We start from the raw sequence: 14,712 nt of genomic DNA on the forward strand, positions 1-14,712 counted from the left end.
TCCAATAAAGTTGTAAAAAAAGAAAACTCATCTAACATGACGACCGGGCCCCTGAGACGCTCAGGACAGTGGGCATCACGCCACGCAGGTGGAGGGCCAGGAGGGAGGTGGCCCAGACACAGAGAGGCCCTGGAGTCAGAAAATCCAGCTCAGCCACTTACTAGGACAAGTTAGCCGATCTCTCCAAGCTTCAGTTTTCTCATCCATAACAAGGAGGTGATACTTCAATGAAAAAAAAAAAGAAGAAGAAGAAGAGGAAATACTCAGGTAGGAGCTCCCTAATTGTTCTGCGTCAGTCACCTTGGATCTACCTGTATCTACCCCCGCATTCCCTAGCCCCCTTCCTGTTGCAATGCAAGAATCATCCTATGGAAATATCCCACCGATGGCCGATCTCTGCACTTGACTGTGGGCTCTAACCCCTCCCGCTCTCAGGACAGCCTTGTTCTCCCCTAGTTTCTGCATCATCATTTTCTGTGATGATAGGTCATCATCATCACATCACATCATAACGCTCTGTATCTCTCATCTTCAAAGCCACCACCAGCAGCAAAGAAGAGCCAACCTCTGCACCTCCCTTCTTCTCCAGTTACCATCCATCCACCCATCTGACTTCCTTCACGTAAAAACTTCAAGACAGAGCTGTCCATCCTTCTTCCTGGCTCCCACCCCAGCAGGCTGCTGGCTTCCCCACTCTGCGGGCCACTCATTGCCAAGGTGGAAGCCACCCCCTGCTACAGCAGCACACCACGTAACTGGCCCGCCCCTCCCTCCCTTTCTGAAATGCTTCTCCCTCTGGGCTTCAGGGATGCCACGCGCTAGGTTCCCACCTTCCTCATGGCAGGTGACTCTCAACCCCCGTTGCTGGCTCTTTTGTCAACGCCCCACTGTGGAGGTCCCCAGGGCTCTGTGTGGGGCCGCCTCGATTTCCTATCCAGGTTTCCCAGTCCCCAGGTTGCCTGATAAAGCCCCTCAGCCTGAAATACCTCTTCTGTGCTGCGGACTTTGCAACCTGTTGTCTCCTGACTCGTCTTCTGAGGCAGTGGCCCCCAACCTTTTTGGCACCAGGGACCGGTGTCCTGGAAGCCGATTTTTCCATGGACGGGGGAGGGGAGGGGATGGTTCAGGCTATAACGTGAGCGATGGGGCGTGGCAGATGGAGCTCCGCTCCTCTCCTGCTGTGCGGCCCCGCCCCTAACGGGCTGCGGACTGGTGCCGGGGCTTGGGAACCCCTATTCCGAGGTACAGACTCGTATCTATCTTTACGTGGTTGTCCAGCAGGAACCTCAGATGCAAACTGCCCAAACCCAACCTCTTGATTCCCTTCCCAAAACCAACGCCCTGGGGTCTTCCCGTCTCGGTAAGTAGGGCTCCACCGTCCACCCAACGGTGCTCACCCCCGAACCCTCCCTTTTCCTGATTCCCCACGTGATGGGCCCCACCTCCAGCTGCTTTCGACTGTCTTCTATCTCCACTGCCACCAACCTGGTTCAGGCTGCCTTACACAGGTAAGCCTGTCCTGACCGGGTTTCCGTGCTTCTCCTCTGACCCCTCTGCAGCCACCAGGAGGGGTTCATTCAGGGAGTGAACTCCTTGTCTCAAAACCCTTCACTGGTTTCCCCCCGAGAAACATCCAGGTTCCATTCTGGGCTGCAAGGCCTGGTAACCGGCCCTCCTCCTTCTCTAACTGCTTTCAGTTCCACTCTCCCGTGCTTACGAGGCCACAGCCACACTGGCTTCCTTTCAGGGCCTGGACCAGAGTGAGCTCCTTCTCACCTCAGGGCCTTTGCACTCACTGCTTCTGCTACTGGAAACCTCTTTCTCCAGAGCTTTGCAAGGCTGGTTCCTTCTCATTCTTCAGGTCATCACCTCAAGCGTCACCTTCTCAAAGAGACCTTCTCTGACCCCAACACTTAAAACAGACCCTTGTGGCCCCTCGCCGAGACTTCACGCGTTGTTTTCAAGGCACCCATTGCGATCTGAAGTTGTTCATTTGCTTTCCTGTTTACTGTCCATCTCTCTCGGCTAGAAAGTTAGCTGCCCCAGGGCAAGGATCTTGTCTGCTGTGCTCATTGCTGCGTCCCCATAGCACAGAACTGTGTCTGGCACTTAGCTGATGTTAGACACGGAATTATGGGTGGATCACCCACCTAACAGGGGTTTTGTGAGCATTAAATGAGAACATAAGTCAGAGTCCAGAAGGCTAAGCATCACACCATGTAACCCCTCTGAGAATTTAAGAGTGCAGCATAGCTCACCACCCAGAGCGAGCCCACAGCCCCTTACAGCTGTTACTACCTCCGGAGCTGATTCCTAGGACGTCCCCGGGACCTCAGGAACATGCCACAGGTCTGGGACCCAGCTCTACACTTACTTTCCTCCTGAAATAGAGCAGCAGGTTCTACCTCACTTTTGGTCCTTGATGGATTCGGGGTTTCCAGCATCACAGAGGGCAACCATATTTAATTTTTGATGACCCATGAACCAGAATAAAACTGGGAAGTGGTACTAGCCTCTGCTATGACAAAGAGCAATCATTAGGTAGGAATCAAAACCGTTTGGACCAAAGCTTAGAGGCATAACTGCTGGCACCAAGAAACAATCCAGTGACACGTTTGGTCAGGAGGTTACTGGTGCAGGCTGACAAGAAACCTCCACGGCGTGAAGTTGGAAGCTCAGTGTCCAGAGGCAGACTGCCCAGCTCCAACTCTGTTCAGTGTACGACCCTGACCCACGTCGTGTGCTTCAATTTCCTCACTGTATGATGGGGACACCAGGAGCATTTGGATCAGAGGGTTGCAAACATGAAAAGGTCACCTGTGTAAGATGCTCAGAAGAGTGCCGGGCACGTGGCAACACTCAACACATTTTAGTTCTTCTTCTTCTTCTTATTCCGAGTAATCTAAAAAGCAGAAATGAGGCAAAAATACTTTAACTACCAAATGCCAAATATACTTAAAAACAAACTGTTCTTCTGAGTTTAGACACAGAGTGAGGGTGTGTCAGAGCTGGACCTGTGGGGAGGGCAAGGTGAACTCTCAGGGCAGCAGGGTCACTGCCGCCGGATTGAGACAGAGACCCCTGGGCTTGACGTGTGGTTTTGATTTGGGGGATGGAGTGCCATTGTACACAGTGCACCATGAAAGTTAAGAACTGGAAACAGTGTTTAGGGGTTAATACCCAGAATATATTAAGAACTACTACTGCTCGATAACAAAAACCAATTTTTTAAAATGGGCAAAGGACACTTCTCCAAGGAAGATACACAAGTGACCAATAAGCACACGAAAGGATGCTCGATCTCATCAGCATTAGGGAAATGCAAATCAAAACCACAATGGGATACCACTTCACACCCATTAGGATGGGCGTTATCAAAAAAAGAAAGAAGAAAACAGAAAGTAAAGTGAGGATGTGGAGCAACAAAGGCCCAATGCAGCCAAAATTAATTAATTAATTAATTAATTTTTTTTAAAAAAGAGAGACTTCACCTTCCAATGCAGGGGGTGCGGGTTCGATCCCTGGTCGGGGAGCTAAGATCCCACATGCCTTGTGGCCAAAACCGAAACATAAAAACAGAAGCACTATTGTAACAAATTCAATAAAGACTTTAAAAATGGTCCACATCAAAAAAAAATCTAAAAAAACAAAACAGGGTCTTCCCTGGTGACGCAGTGGTTAAGAATCCACCTGCCAATGCAGGGGACGCAGGTTCAAGCCCTGGTCTGGGAAGATCCCACAGGCCGTGGAGCAACTAAGCCCGTGTGCCACAACTACTGAGCCTGTGCTCTAGAGCCCGTGAGCCACAACTACTGAGCCCGCGCGCCTAGAGCTCGTGCTCTGCAACAAGAGAAGCCACCGCAATGAGAAGCCTGCACACGGCAACAAAGAGTAGCACCCGCTCGCCGCAACTAGAGAAAGACCGCGCGCAGCAACAAAGACCCAACGCAGCCAAAAATAAAAAGATAAATAAACAAATTTATTAAAAAGACCAAAAAACAAATGAATAAACAAAATGTGGTGTAATTATACAAATATTATTCAGCTATAAAAAGTGAGAGACAACACGAATGGACCTCGAGGGCATTAAGTGAAATAAGTGAAATAAGCCAGACACAGAAGGACAAACACTGTATGATTCACTCATACGAGGCACCTAAAGTAGATTCAGAGACAGCAGACTGGTGGTGGCCAGGGGCTGGGGCGAGGAGGGAATGGGAGTTATTACTTAATGGGCAGAGAGCTTCAGTTTTGCAACATGAAAAGTTCTGGAGGTGGATGGCGGTGACGGTTGCACAACAGTGTGAATGCACTTAATGACACTGAACTGTATGCTTAATAATGATGAAGATGATAAATCTTATGTGTATTTTACCAGAATTGTTTTTAAAAAGAAAACAAAACAAAACAGTGTTTCTATCAACCTCATTACAGAAGCTTGGTTCAAAATTTCAAATATTTGTCCAAATGAGAGTAATTTAACCAACACCCACCAGTTCCTAAGTCCTGTGCTGGGAGCCCAGGGAGGAGACAGAAAGGTCACAGTTCCCGTGATGGGACGAGAGCAAGAGGGCGCAGGGCAGAAAAAGACGACACGAGGAACTTAGTAACCTAACGAAAAAGGCAGACTGGACAAGGAGGCTTTCTTTTTTTTTTTTTTTAAGATTTTTTTGATGTCGACCATTTTTTTAAAAGTCTTTATTGAATTCGTTACAATATTGTTTCCGTTTTTTTTTTAAACTTATTTATTTTTGGCTGTGTTGGGTCTTCGTTGCTGCATGTGGGCTTTCTCTGCTTGCGGCGAGTGGGGGCTACTCTTCATTGCGGTGCGCGGGCTTCTCACTGTGGTGGCTTCTCTTGTTGCGGAGCACAGGCTCTAGAGTGCAGGCTCAGTATTTGTGGCAAGCGGGCTTCAGTAGTTATGGCTCAGGGGCTCTAGAGCACAGGCTCAGTAGTTGTGGTGCACGGGCTTAGTTGCTCCACGGCATGTGGGATCTTCCCGGACCACGGCTCGAACCCGTGTCCCCTGCGTTGGCAGGCAGATTCTTAACCACTGCACCACCAGGGAAGCCCTGCTCCTGTTTTATGTTTTGGTTTTTTGGCCCTGAGGCACGTAGGATCTCAGCTCCCCGACTGGGGCTTGAACCCAAACCCCCTGCACTGGAAGGTGGACTGCCAGGGAAATCCCTTGGATGAGGAGTCTTACCAGAGAGGGGTGCACAGGGCTTGAGCTTTAGAGGAAGAAAGTGGACATCAGCACCCCAAACCCAAGACTGATGGGAAAGAGGACTGAAAACAGGCTACAGAAAAACTTAGGGGGTGATTAACTAAGACCTCTGGAAAAGAAAATCTTTAAAATGACAGCATAGGGTAGAGATAGAAGAAAAGAAACAGTCGGCTGCTGTCAATGGGACACGTGCTCCGACAGTTCCACAGGGAGAGAATGACTACAGTGAGGCCGAATGAAACCCACCCCAGGACCACCGACTGCAGCGATGCCTCCTACACTGTCGCTTCCCCCCCGAGAATTTGCACTTTCAAGACTTTCTGTGCACACCAAGACTTTCTTCTCTGCAACACAGCAGGGCCGTTGCTGGGAGCTGGCCGGGGCCCGGGGTCAGCAACTGGAAGTGTCCGGATGACTGCGTCCGAGGAGGCAGACCTGGGAGGGAGGAAAAACCTGGGAGGCCGAGGTCATTCTTGCTCTTTGCTTGTGCACATCAGAGGCCACGCCGAACGCGACACCTGACGCAAAAAGGGAGGCTTCACTCACTTGAAATGCAGAAATATTTATTTTGGTTTCCCTCATTGTTTTTGGAAATTCTGTTTTGGTTTATAAAACATAGAAATAGCCAACACTTACAGCAAACATTCAAAACCCCATTGTGACAAGTTATTGACTTCTTGTGCAATTAAGAACGCACGTATGAAGCTAGGCTACCAAATAGCGTTATTACAACGACAACTCTTTAGGGCAAACCCTGTTGTGCTTGTATAATACAGGTAGTCACATATCCACAAACAACTGCTTTCAACATATAAATGACAACTAAATTCAGTCACATGTGGCAAAGACTTGCAGTAAAGTGAAATGTTGTTAATTTCCCAAATTAACTTAAAAAAAAAGTCTCTTGAGAAGTTAATCCCAGGAAATGAGTTTTCCAGATTCCTATGTCTTAGAATTTTGGCTTGTCAAATACATTTCATAGAAGTCAGGTAGCATTATGATAGAAGAGCATTTATTAATTACCGTCCATTTCAATAAGTACCCAAGTGCATCTACATCCTTAATATTTTTAAAGACATGCCTTGCCTGAGAGTTTATTCTGGGGAAAAAAAGCCACTTAATCACAACGTACTCTTCTGATATGAAAACCACATTAAAAACCATCACAGACAGAGCGACGGGTTCAGTGAAGATAAAGTGGACGGTTCTTCAGGCGTCACAGTTGAACATGGCTGATCCAGGTAATTGTTTCCTTGTTGAAATGCTTGTCTTCACTGCAGAGTCTAAGGCAGATTTTAAAATAACCCCTGGGAAGGGACGGAGGGAGGGAATCGGGTCTGGAGAAGAGGGTCAGCGAATGTTCTGCTCTGTGGACGCCAGAATCCACCCGCTCTGGTGAGCGGCCGCCCGTCCATACCTGCGCTGTTCTGAGTTAGGTCCAGCCTCTGCTCCGACAGGGGTGACAGGGGTTAATCAGAAGGGTCACGTGAGATGGGGAGGGTACGGTGGCAGGGATTAAAAAAAAAACCTCTGGTCCACTTGCGACCTCCTGCAGCTGGGACAGTTTTTGTTTATAAGGGACGGTCCCCTCCAGTGCACGGGACTCTTCAGAGCAGCAGACACCTGCAGAATTTGCAGCAAGTAGCAGACATCTCAGAAATAGCAAAGTCCTAACCACTTGGTTAGCAAAAAAGGGAGACAAGTTTTCACCCTCTTTTTAAACTGAGGAAGTCGTAAATAACTTAGCACATTTATAGTTTCCCCTTTACAATTTTTTTAAGGCTCATTTTGGAAATTGTATATCACCGTGAACATGGTCTGCAATGCGAGGTGACCATAAGGCAGTGTTCCATTCCCTCTAAGCTTCCTATGACGAGAATCTGAACGCACGAGGCAGACAAAGATGCTCCTTCCCTATTTGCTGTTGTCAAAACTACCCACTGAGGCCATGGGCGGGAGAAGACCGCAGAGGCATATGGCCTCTTCCCAGCTTCCTTCCTCGCATTAGATTTTGATGGTGGAATAAAGTTCATCGATCTGTGACCTGAAATAATTCCGAAGCTCTGGCCTTTTAGCCTTCATTGTAGGGGTCAGAAGGCCGTTGTCGACAGAGAATAATTCAGGGTGGAGACAAATACCTTTGACCTGCAAAGAAACCAGGCAGTCAAAGGAGGGAAGGAGAACGGAGGCCACCTGAGTCTAAAAAGCACTTAAGCTTCCCAAGGGATAAAGACCCTTCTGGGCGATTCAAGCCAGCCTCTCAGGCCAGGTCCCGCTGCACTGTCTCAGCAAAGGGCAGTGGCCTCTTGTCAGTACACAATCAGGATTGTAGCCTGACCTCCGGGAAGAGAATTCATACCCTTGGTAACAAAAATCCCCTGCCCTGCCAAACCACTCCACTATCCCTTCCGCACAGATGTCTTTACGTCACCTCATCCTCTTCTATCATATATTCACAAAAAACATCCTCCAGTCAGAAACCCGTTTTGCAGGAATTCATACACTTGGATGCAAGTCTTACCTGTTCAAATGGTTTTAGGCCAGCATCCTGCCCAAGTCTCACCATGTCTTCCAGAACAGCTTTTTGGACACCCTAATAAGGCAAGAAAAGTAAGATCCTTACTCCCGCGGCAGGAGTCCCTGAACTTTGCACTTAATGCGAAGGGCGGGTCAGGAGTAGGCTGCACACTTCGGAACCTACCTTGCTTCTGCACAGCTCTTCAAAGGAGCCTTCAAAGCCTCTCTTCCGGGCCCAGGGACCTACCGTCTCAATGTCTGGTACCACAATTGCTATGAGAAATGCCTTTAACAGAGACAAGTTAAGTTATTAAAGGGCTTGATCCAGATGCTCTAAAATTGTGGTTCTTTATTATCTGCAGCCTGGGCCCCTGGGAGAATCTGATGGGAGTTACAGATCCTCTTTTCACAGCATGTTAGCAGCCCCAGAGTCCGTGGGGCCCAGGTTAACTCCTGCCTCTGCAATATAGACAGCGTTGGGGATTTTGCAATAAATGTTTTAAAAGAACCATTGGAAATAAAAACCTAATAAAACCCTAATTTTTACTTACTCTTATATATATATTTAAAAATAAAACAGGGTCAAATAAGCAAACAAGGGGATAGATATCAGATAACTGCTTTAAAAAAAGAGAAAATGTATGCAGATTCATTTAGAAAAAACTCTAATACCTCATTCTTTACAATTTAGTGACAACGAAACTAAATAAAAATTAGAGGCATGGGTATGATTCCAGGTCGAAGAAAAATAGGTGCACTCTTGAAGAAAAATAGGTTCACTTTCTTATAAGAAAATATTCTTCCACAATTATTTGAAAATTTCAAGATTTGTAGAAATATTAACCCCCAGGAAACCAGACACCCTTCTCTTCCTTCCCACCATCTGTCCAAAATTTTAGCAAATGATGTTTCATTGCAATACTGATGTTGGTTTTCGACTTTAAGATATGTTGGCTCACAACCACCATTTGTTCAAAAATGACGTAGGAGACATATCATAAATAAGTTGGGTTTAATATGTTTGAAAATTCTAAACTTTCTTATAACCTGTATATCAATATTTCCCCTCATAATTAAATTAGAAGCTTATTTTACCCACTCCCTTGGTACCCCTATCCAACTTCCCTTGGTAATATGAAATTAAAGAGAAAAAAACTTTTCTGGATAAGAATTGCCAAGAATAAGAGGTACATATTTCCAGTTACAAAATAGATGAAAAAAAAAAAAAGAAATGCCAAGCAGTAAAAACCAGCAACATGTTGATAATATTCCAGCACATAAGACATGAAAGTCAACTCACACCCATCGCAAACTTCCCATCACACTGAAAGGCCCTGGACTTCTAGGCCCAGGCCACGCCGGCCACAGAATTCATGGCTGGGGCAGTGCGTACCTGCAAGCTCTCTCCGTGGACAAACACCTGAGCGACAGGTTCGCTTCGCTGGTAGATGTTTTCAATCTTCTCTGGAGCTATGTACTCTCCTTGTGCCAGTTTAAAGATGTGCTTTTTCCTGTCGATGATCTTCAAGGTGCCATTCTGTTTGGAGGGCGGGGAGCGGCCTATGAGCAGGTCCAGCAGCTGCTTTCCCCTCAGCAGCAGGCATTTCCTGTACACTATCATTTAATCCTAATAACCTCTGGCAGGGGTCAGCTGTTAACCCATTTTGCAGAGAGGCAAACTGAGGCTTAGAGAGATTATGTAACCTCCCCCAGGCCACTGAGCAGAGTAGAGAGACAGAGAAGGGACTTGGGAGCCCCCCTCACTCCCAGCCAACCAGAGCACCCCACTTGCTCCCTTCAGCTCAGCAAGCTTCACTTTGTCTCATATCTGAATCAGCCGCTCGATGGGGTAAAGGTCCTCGAGAGCAGAGACGCGCTCATCCTCCCACAGGGTCTGCGCAGAGCAGGGGCTGCAGAGGCAGCAGCTCACTCCCCTCTGTCCCTGTTCCAGGGCGGGGGCAGGAGGGGGTGTCAGCTGCCCCCATGATGACTGTGGGGATGCGAGAATCTCCAGACCAGACTCGCCAAATGCCAGTAGCTCCCACCTCCCCATCTCCCGTAAACAAAACCCCCATCCCCACCCGGGGCCACTCTCTCGCTTCGGAGAGTCATCCACTGGAAAGTTCTCTCAGCCCACATCAGTTTTCCTCTGTTTCCAAAAGGAGCCGACTGAGGTCCAGGGAGATTATGAGATGTGCTCCTTAGAGACATAGTCAGAATTAGAACGGATACTTCATCCCTCCTGAGTCTGGAAAGAGGGACTTAATTTATTTCTAAATAGCCTGGGTGGACTTGCCTGGTGGTCCAGTGGGTAAGATTCCAAGCTCCCAATGTAGGGGGTCTGGGTTCAATCCCTGGTTGGGGAACTAAATCCTGTATGCATGCCACAACTGAGAGTCCACAGGCTGCAACTAAAGATCCTACATGCTGCAACTAAGACCCAGCGTAGCCAAAATAAATCAATAATAAATAAATAAATAAATATTAAGAAAAAGGAAAAAAAAGAACCACAGTGAAGTACCATAATGTCTATGAAAAAAAATAAATAGCCTGGGTACTCTGAAATTAATTGGGGGGGTATTTTTCAAAACAATAAAAATTTCGGAGTATAAAGCACCACAAAAGAGGGCAGACAGCAGAAGCAAGAAAACTACGATCCTGCAACCTGTGGAACAAAAACCACATTCACAGAAAGATAGACAAGATGAAAGGCAGAGGGCTATGTATCAGATGAAGGAACAAGATAAAACCCCCCAAAAAAACTAAATGAAGTGGAGATAGGCAACCTTCCAGAAGAAGAATTCACAATAATGATAGTGAAGATGATCCAGGACCTCGGAAAAAGAATGGAGGCAAAGATCAAGAAGATGCAAGAAATGTTTAACAAAGACCTAGAAGAATTAAAGAACAAACAAACAGAGATGAGCAATACAATAACTGAAATGAAAACTACATTAGAAGGAATCAATAGTAGAATAACTGAGGCAGAAGAACAGGTAAGTGACCTGGAAGACAGAATGGTGGAATTCACTGCTGCGGAACAGAATAAAGAAAAAAGAATGAAAAGAAATGAAGACAGCCTAAGGGACCTCTGGGACAACATTAAACACAACAACATTTGCATTACAAGGGTCCCAGAAGGAGAAGAGAGAGAGAAAGGACCAGAGAAAATATCTGCAGAGATTATAGTCGAAAACTTCCCTAACATGGGAAAGGAAATAGCCACCCAAGTCCAGGAAGCGCTGCGAGTCCCATACAGGATAAACCCAAGGAGAAACACGCCAAGACACATAGTAATCAAATTGGCAAAAATTAAAGACAGAGAAAAATTATTGAAAACAGCAAGGGAAAAACGACAAATAACATACAAGGGAACTCCCATAAGGTTAACAGCTGCTTTCTCAGCAGAAATTCTACAAGCCAGAAGGGAGTGGCATGATATACTTAAAGTGATGAAAGGGAAGAACCTACAACCAAGATTACTCAACCTGGCAAGGATCTCATTCAGATTTGAAAGTTAGGGTGCCAGTTTTAACTTTTTCAAAGTTAGGGTGCCACTGCAACGTGGGTTTTTTTTCTTCCCTACGGTGGAACAAAAGCGTCTGTGAACAGGGCAGGGGACCACTTACTGGTAACCACTTTCCAATGTCCCCTGTGTGCAACCAGCCGTCTTTATCCAGAGCTTCTGCTGTGTTTGCTGGGTCCTTTAAGTAGCCTTGAAATACATTAGCCCCTTTCACACACACCTGAGGGAAAAAGATCGGGAGGGAGGCGTGGGAGTTGGAAGAAGGTGGATGAAAGGTACAAACATCCAGTTATAAGATAAATAAGGACCAGAGATGTCACGTACAGCATGGCGACTACAGTTAGCACAGCCATATGGAAGATTTTAAAGTTGTTGAGAGAGCAGATCTTAAAGAGTTCTCAACACAAGGGAAAAAAACACATTTCTTCTTTTTTTTGTATCTATATGAGCTGATGGATGTTTACTAAACTCACTGCGGTGATCATTTCACAATATATGCGAGTCAAATCATGATGCTGTACACCTTAAACTCCCACCGTGCTGGATGTCAATTATATCTCAACAAAACTGGAGGGGGGAAAAGATGATCTGTTAAGAGCACTGACTGGGGCTTCTCCAGAGAAAACTCGTGTGTGTGTGTGTGTGTGTGTGTGTGTGTGTGTGTGTGTGTGTGTGTGTGTGTGTGTGTGTGTGTGTGTGTGTGTGTGTGTGTGTGTGTGTGTGTGTGTGTGTGTGTGTGTGTGTGTGTGTGTGTGTGTGTGTGTGTGTGTGTGTGTGTGTGTGTGTGTGTGTGTGTGTGTGTGTGTCTCCCAGCCTTTAGCCAGACCCTGAATGCCAGATGCAGAGGGAGCTACCAGAGCCCCGCTGGCATCGTGGCGGCACCTCCAACCCCTCACTCCCCTTCCATAATGGCCTTGGCTGCAGTCAAGTTCCAGGACTCACGCTCACCCTAGGCTCTGGATCAGAGCTGCTGGAAAACCCCAAAGGGGGTGAAATCCCAAAGCAATCTGGCCTTCCTTCCTCTAGCCAGTAGCTCACTAACAGGCATGGAGGGCAATGAGCAGACAGGACTTCAGGCCCTGGAGCCTCGGTACGCTCCTGGGCCCACGGCCCCATCGTGGCTGGCAGCAGAAGGCAGGCATTAGTGCCCCCCACCTCCCTACCCGCCCTGCGAGTTAGGCATAAATGTACCGTCAAAAAGAAGGCTGTGTGACTCAGGGTCACCAGCAACACCAAGCTCAGTGGCTTTACGCGCTGTGGTGCTGAGAGGTGGCTGGTTGCTGGAGGAGCCCACAGTGAGGGGGTGACTGCGGGATTTCACTCACCTCGCCCTCGCCCTTGGCAGCCATGTAATTCATTTCTTCCACATCGACGAGCTTTACAATGTTGCAAGGCATTGGGGCACCAACATGGCCTGTATATCAAATAAAAGATGATCACTCCTACTGTGACTACCGGTATCCTTCGGACAGATCACTTTTATCACAAACATGCCCACTCACGATGAGAACACCGGGTATAAACCTCTGGTTTTGGCAATCACAGCCTGTCTCCCCCTGGTAAATTACAGAGTTTATTCCTAGAAAAGAGACAAAGACATTCAAAAGTCTCTTAGGGAGCTTTCCCAAGTCTGATGCTCCAAATTATTTTTCAAAGTATAAATGATCTGGCTGCTCATTTTCAGGGTTTCTTTGAACACCTGGAAGCAGGTTTCCTGAAACTTTCACCTAGGAAAGTTCCTATGATCTGATGGCCCTGCTCTCCCTCATACAGACGTAACGTCCCCGTTCTCTATAAGAAGAGACCTTGGGTTTCCCTGGTGGCACAGTGGTTGAGAGTCCGCCTGCCGATGCAGGGGACGCGGGTTCGTGCCCTGTTCCGGGAAGATCCCACATGCCGCGGAGCGGCTAGGCCCATGAGCCATGGCCGCTGAGCCTGCGCGTCCAGAGCCTGTGCTCCACAACAGGAGAGGCCACAGCAGTGAGAGGCCTGTGTACCGCAAAAAAAAAAAAAAAAAAAGAAGAGACCTTGACAGGTCCGATGGTTCTGACCAATACAGCCTTATTCCCTTGATTATAAACGAACACGTTTTACATGTAAGTTTATGAAGACAGGACAGGGATTCTTTTCACAGCTCACTTAACTCTCTTGCCAAAGGGTGCCAGGACTGGGTTCTTTTCCCAAAACAAAAATAACAGATATTAGACTAAGTTTTAAGAGTATCACAAATCATTCTTCCTATGTTTTGATAATTTTAGCTTAAAGAAGTCACTATTCAAATTCTCTAGCCGGTAAGGACCAGGAGTTAAAAATTAAACAAACAGGGACTTCCCTGGTGGCGCAGTGGTTAAGAATCCACCTGCCAATGCAGAGGACAGGGGTTCGATCCCTGGTCCGGGGAGATTCCATGTGCCGCGGAGCAACTAAGCCTGTGTGCCACAACTACTGAGCCTGTGCTCTAGAGCCCATGAGCCACAACTATTGAGCCCATGTGCCACAACTACTGAAGCCCATGTGCCTAGAGCCTGTGCTCCACAACAAGAGAAGCCACCGCAATGAGAAGCCCATGCACCACAATGAAGAGTAGCCCCTGCTCGCCACAACTAGAAAAAGCCCGCACGCAGCAACGAAGACCCAACGCAGCCAAAAATAAATAAATAAATAAATTTATTTTAAAAAAAATTAAACAAACACCATGAAAAAGGTTCACAGACTGTTAGTGGCAATCGCAGCAGAATTATGCTACTAGAAAGTGCTCGATACTAGAATCTATGTCACTAGATGCTCATATGTGTAAAACAGCAAACAAATCACAGAATTTATTTATCACAGTGTAGAATACACTGCCAGTGTGGGACAGGGGAAAGCATAGAAGTTTTGTGGTCAGACCTGGGTTGGAATCCTGGCTCCAAAACATAAAGCCGTGTAAATTCTTATACATTACTGACATGCTTTTTAGCCAACAATCAATCGTGTCCTTGCAGAGGTAACAGGGCTTCTCTCACAGGGATGCTGGGATGAAGCACATATAATATGCATCATCAACTCCTGACGCAAAACACCTCATGCAGGACAGTTTGTCCTCCTCTGTTTTTCCCTTTTGGGACAAAGGACTTGTGTTTATTTCTGTCTGGAGTCTCTGGAAATTTAATTAAAATTTACCAGCAAACACTTAGGCCCCAATCAATTCCTGGAAAGCTCTGTTGGGCCAAACATTCTGAACCTGGTATAAAGAGCACCATCTCTAGATGTGAGCTTCAGGATCTATGTAAGTCTCTGTTGCCACCCACCCAGATTGACAGTCAGAGCCTCAAAGTCACATCCCACTCTGCCACAGGGCCCTCTGGTTTCCAAGATTGTTGACCCCAAGGCCTAATCATCAGAGACACAGCACTTGTTCAGGTTGGTTTATTAACCCAGTTCCAGTAATTCCAATGCCCAA

The 14,712-nt window shown here is 47.0% G+C and overlaps 1 protein-coding gene across 1 annotated transcript in view; it reads right to left on the reverse strand.

The window, feature by feature from the left end:
- Positions 1–5,773: 5,773 nt before the first annotated feature.
- Positions 5,774–14,712, reverse strand: part of ACSL1 (acyl-CoA synthetase long chain family member 1) — a 66,468-nt gene continuing 57,529 nt past the window's right edge. The window contains exons 16-21 of the mRNA XM_060085675.1: positions 12,596–12,684; positions 11,374–11,490; positions 9,138–9,281; positions 7,929–8,030; positions 7,749–7,820; positions 5,774–7,372 (exon numbers count right to left, since the gene is read on the reverse strand). Coding sequence (XP_059941658.1) covers positions 7,232–7,372; positions 7,749–7,820; positions 7,929–8,030; positions 9,138–9,281; positions 11,374–11,490; positions 12,596–12,684 — 665 coding nt within the window. The 3' untranslated portion in view covers positions 5,774–7,231. The remainder of the gene's footprint in view (positions 7,373–7,748; positions 7,821–7,928; positions 8,031–9,137; positions 9,282–11,373; positions 11,491–12,595; positions 12,685–14,712) is intronic.

Source organism: Mesoplodon densirostris, chromosome 20 (genome assembly GCF_025265405.1).
Source record: "Mesoplodon densirostris isolate mMesDen1 chromosome 20, mMesDen1 primary haplotype, whole genome shotgun sequence".
Classification (NCBI taxonomy): domain Eukaryota; kingdom Metazoa; phylum Chordata; class Mammalia; order Artiodactyla; family Ziphiidae; genus Mesoplodon; species Mesoplodon densirostris.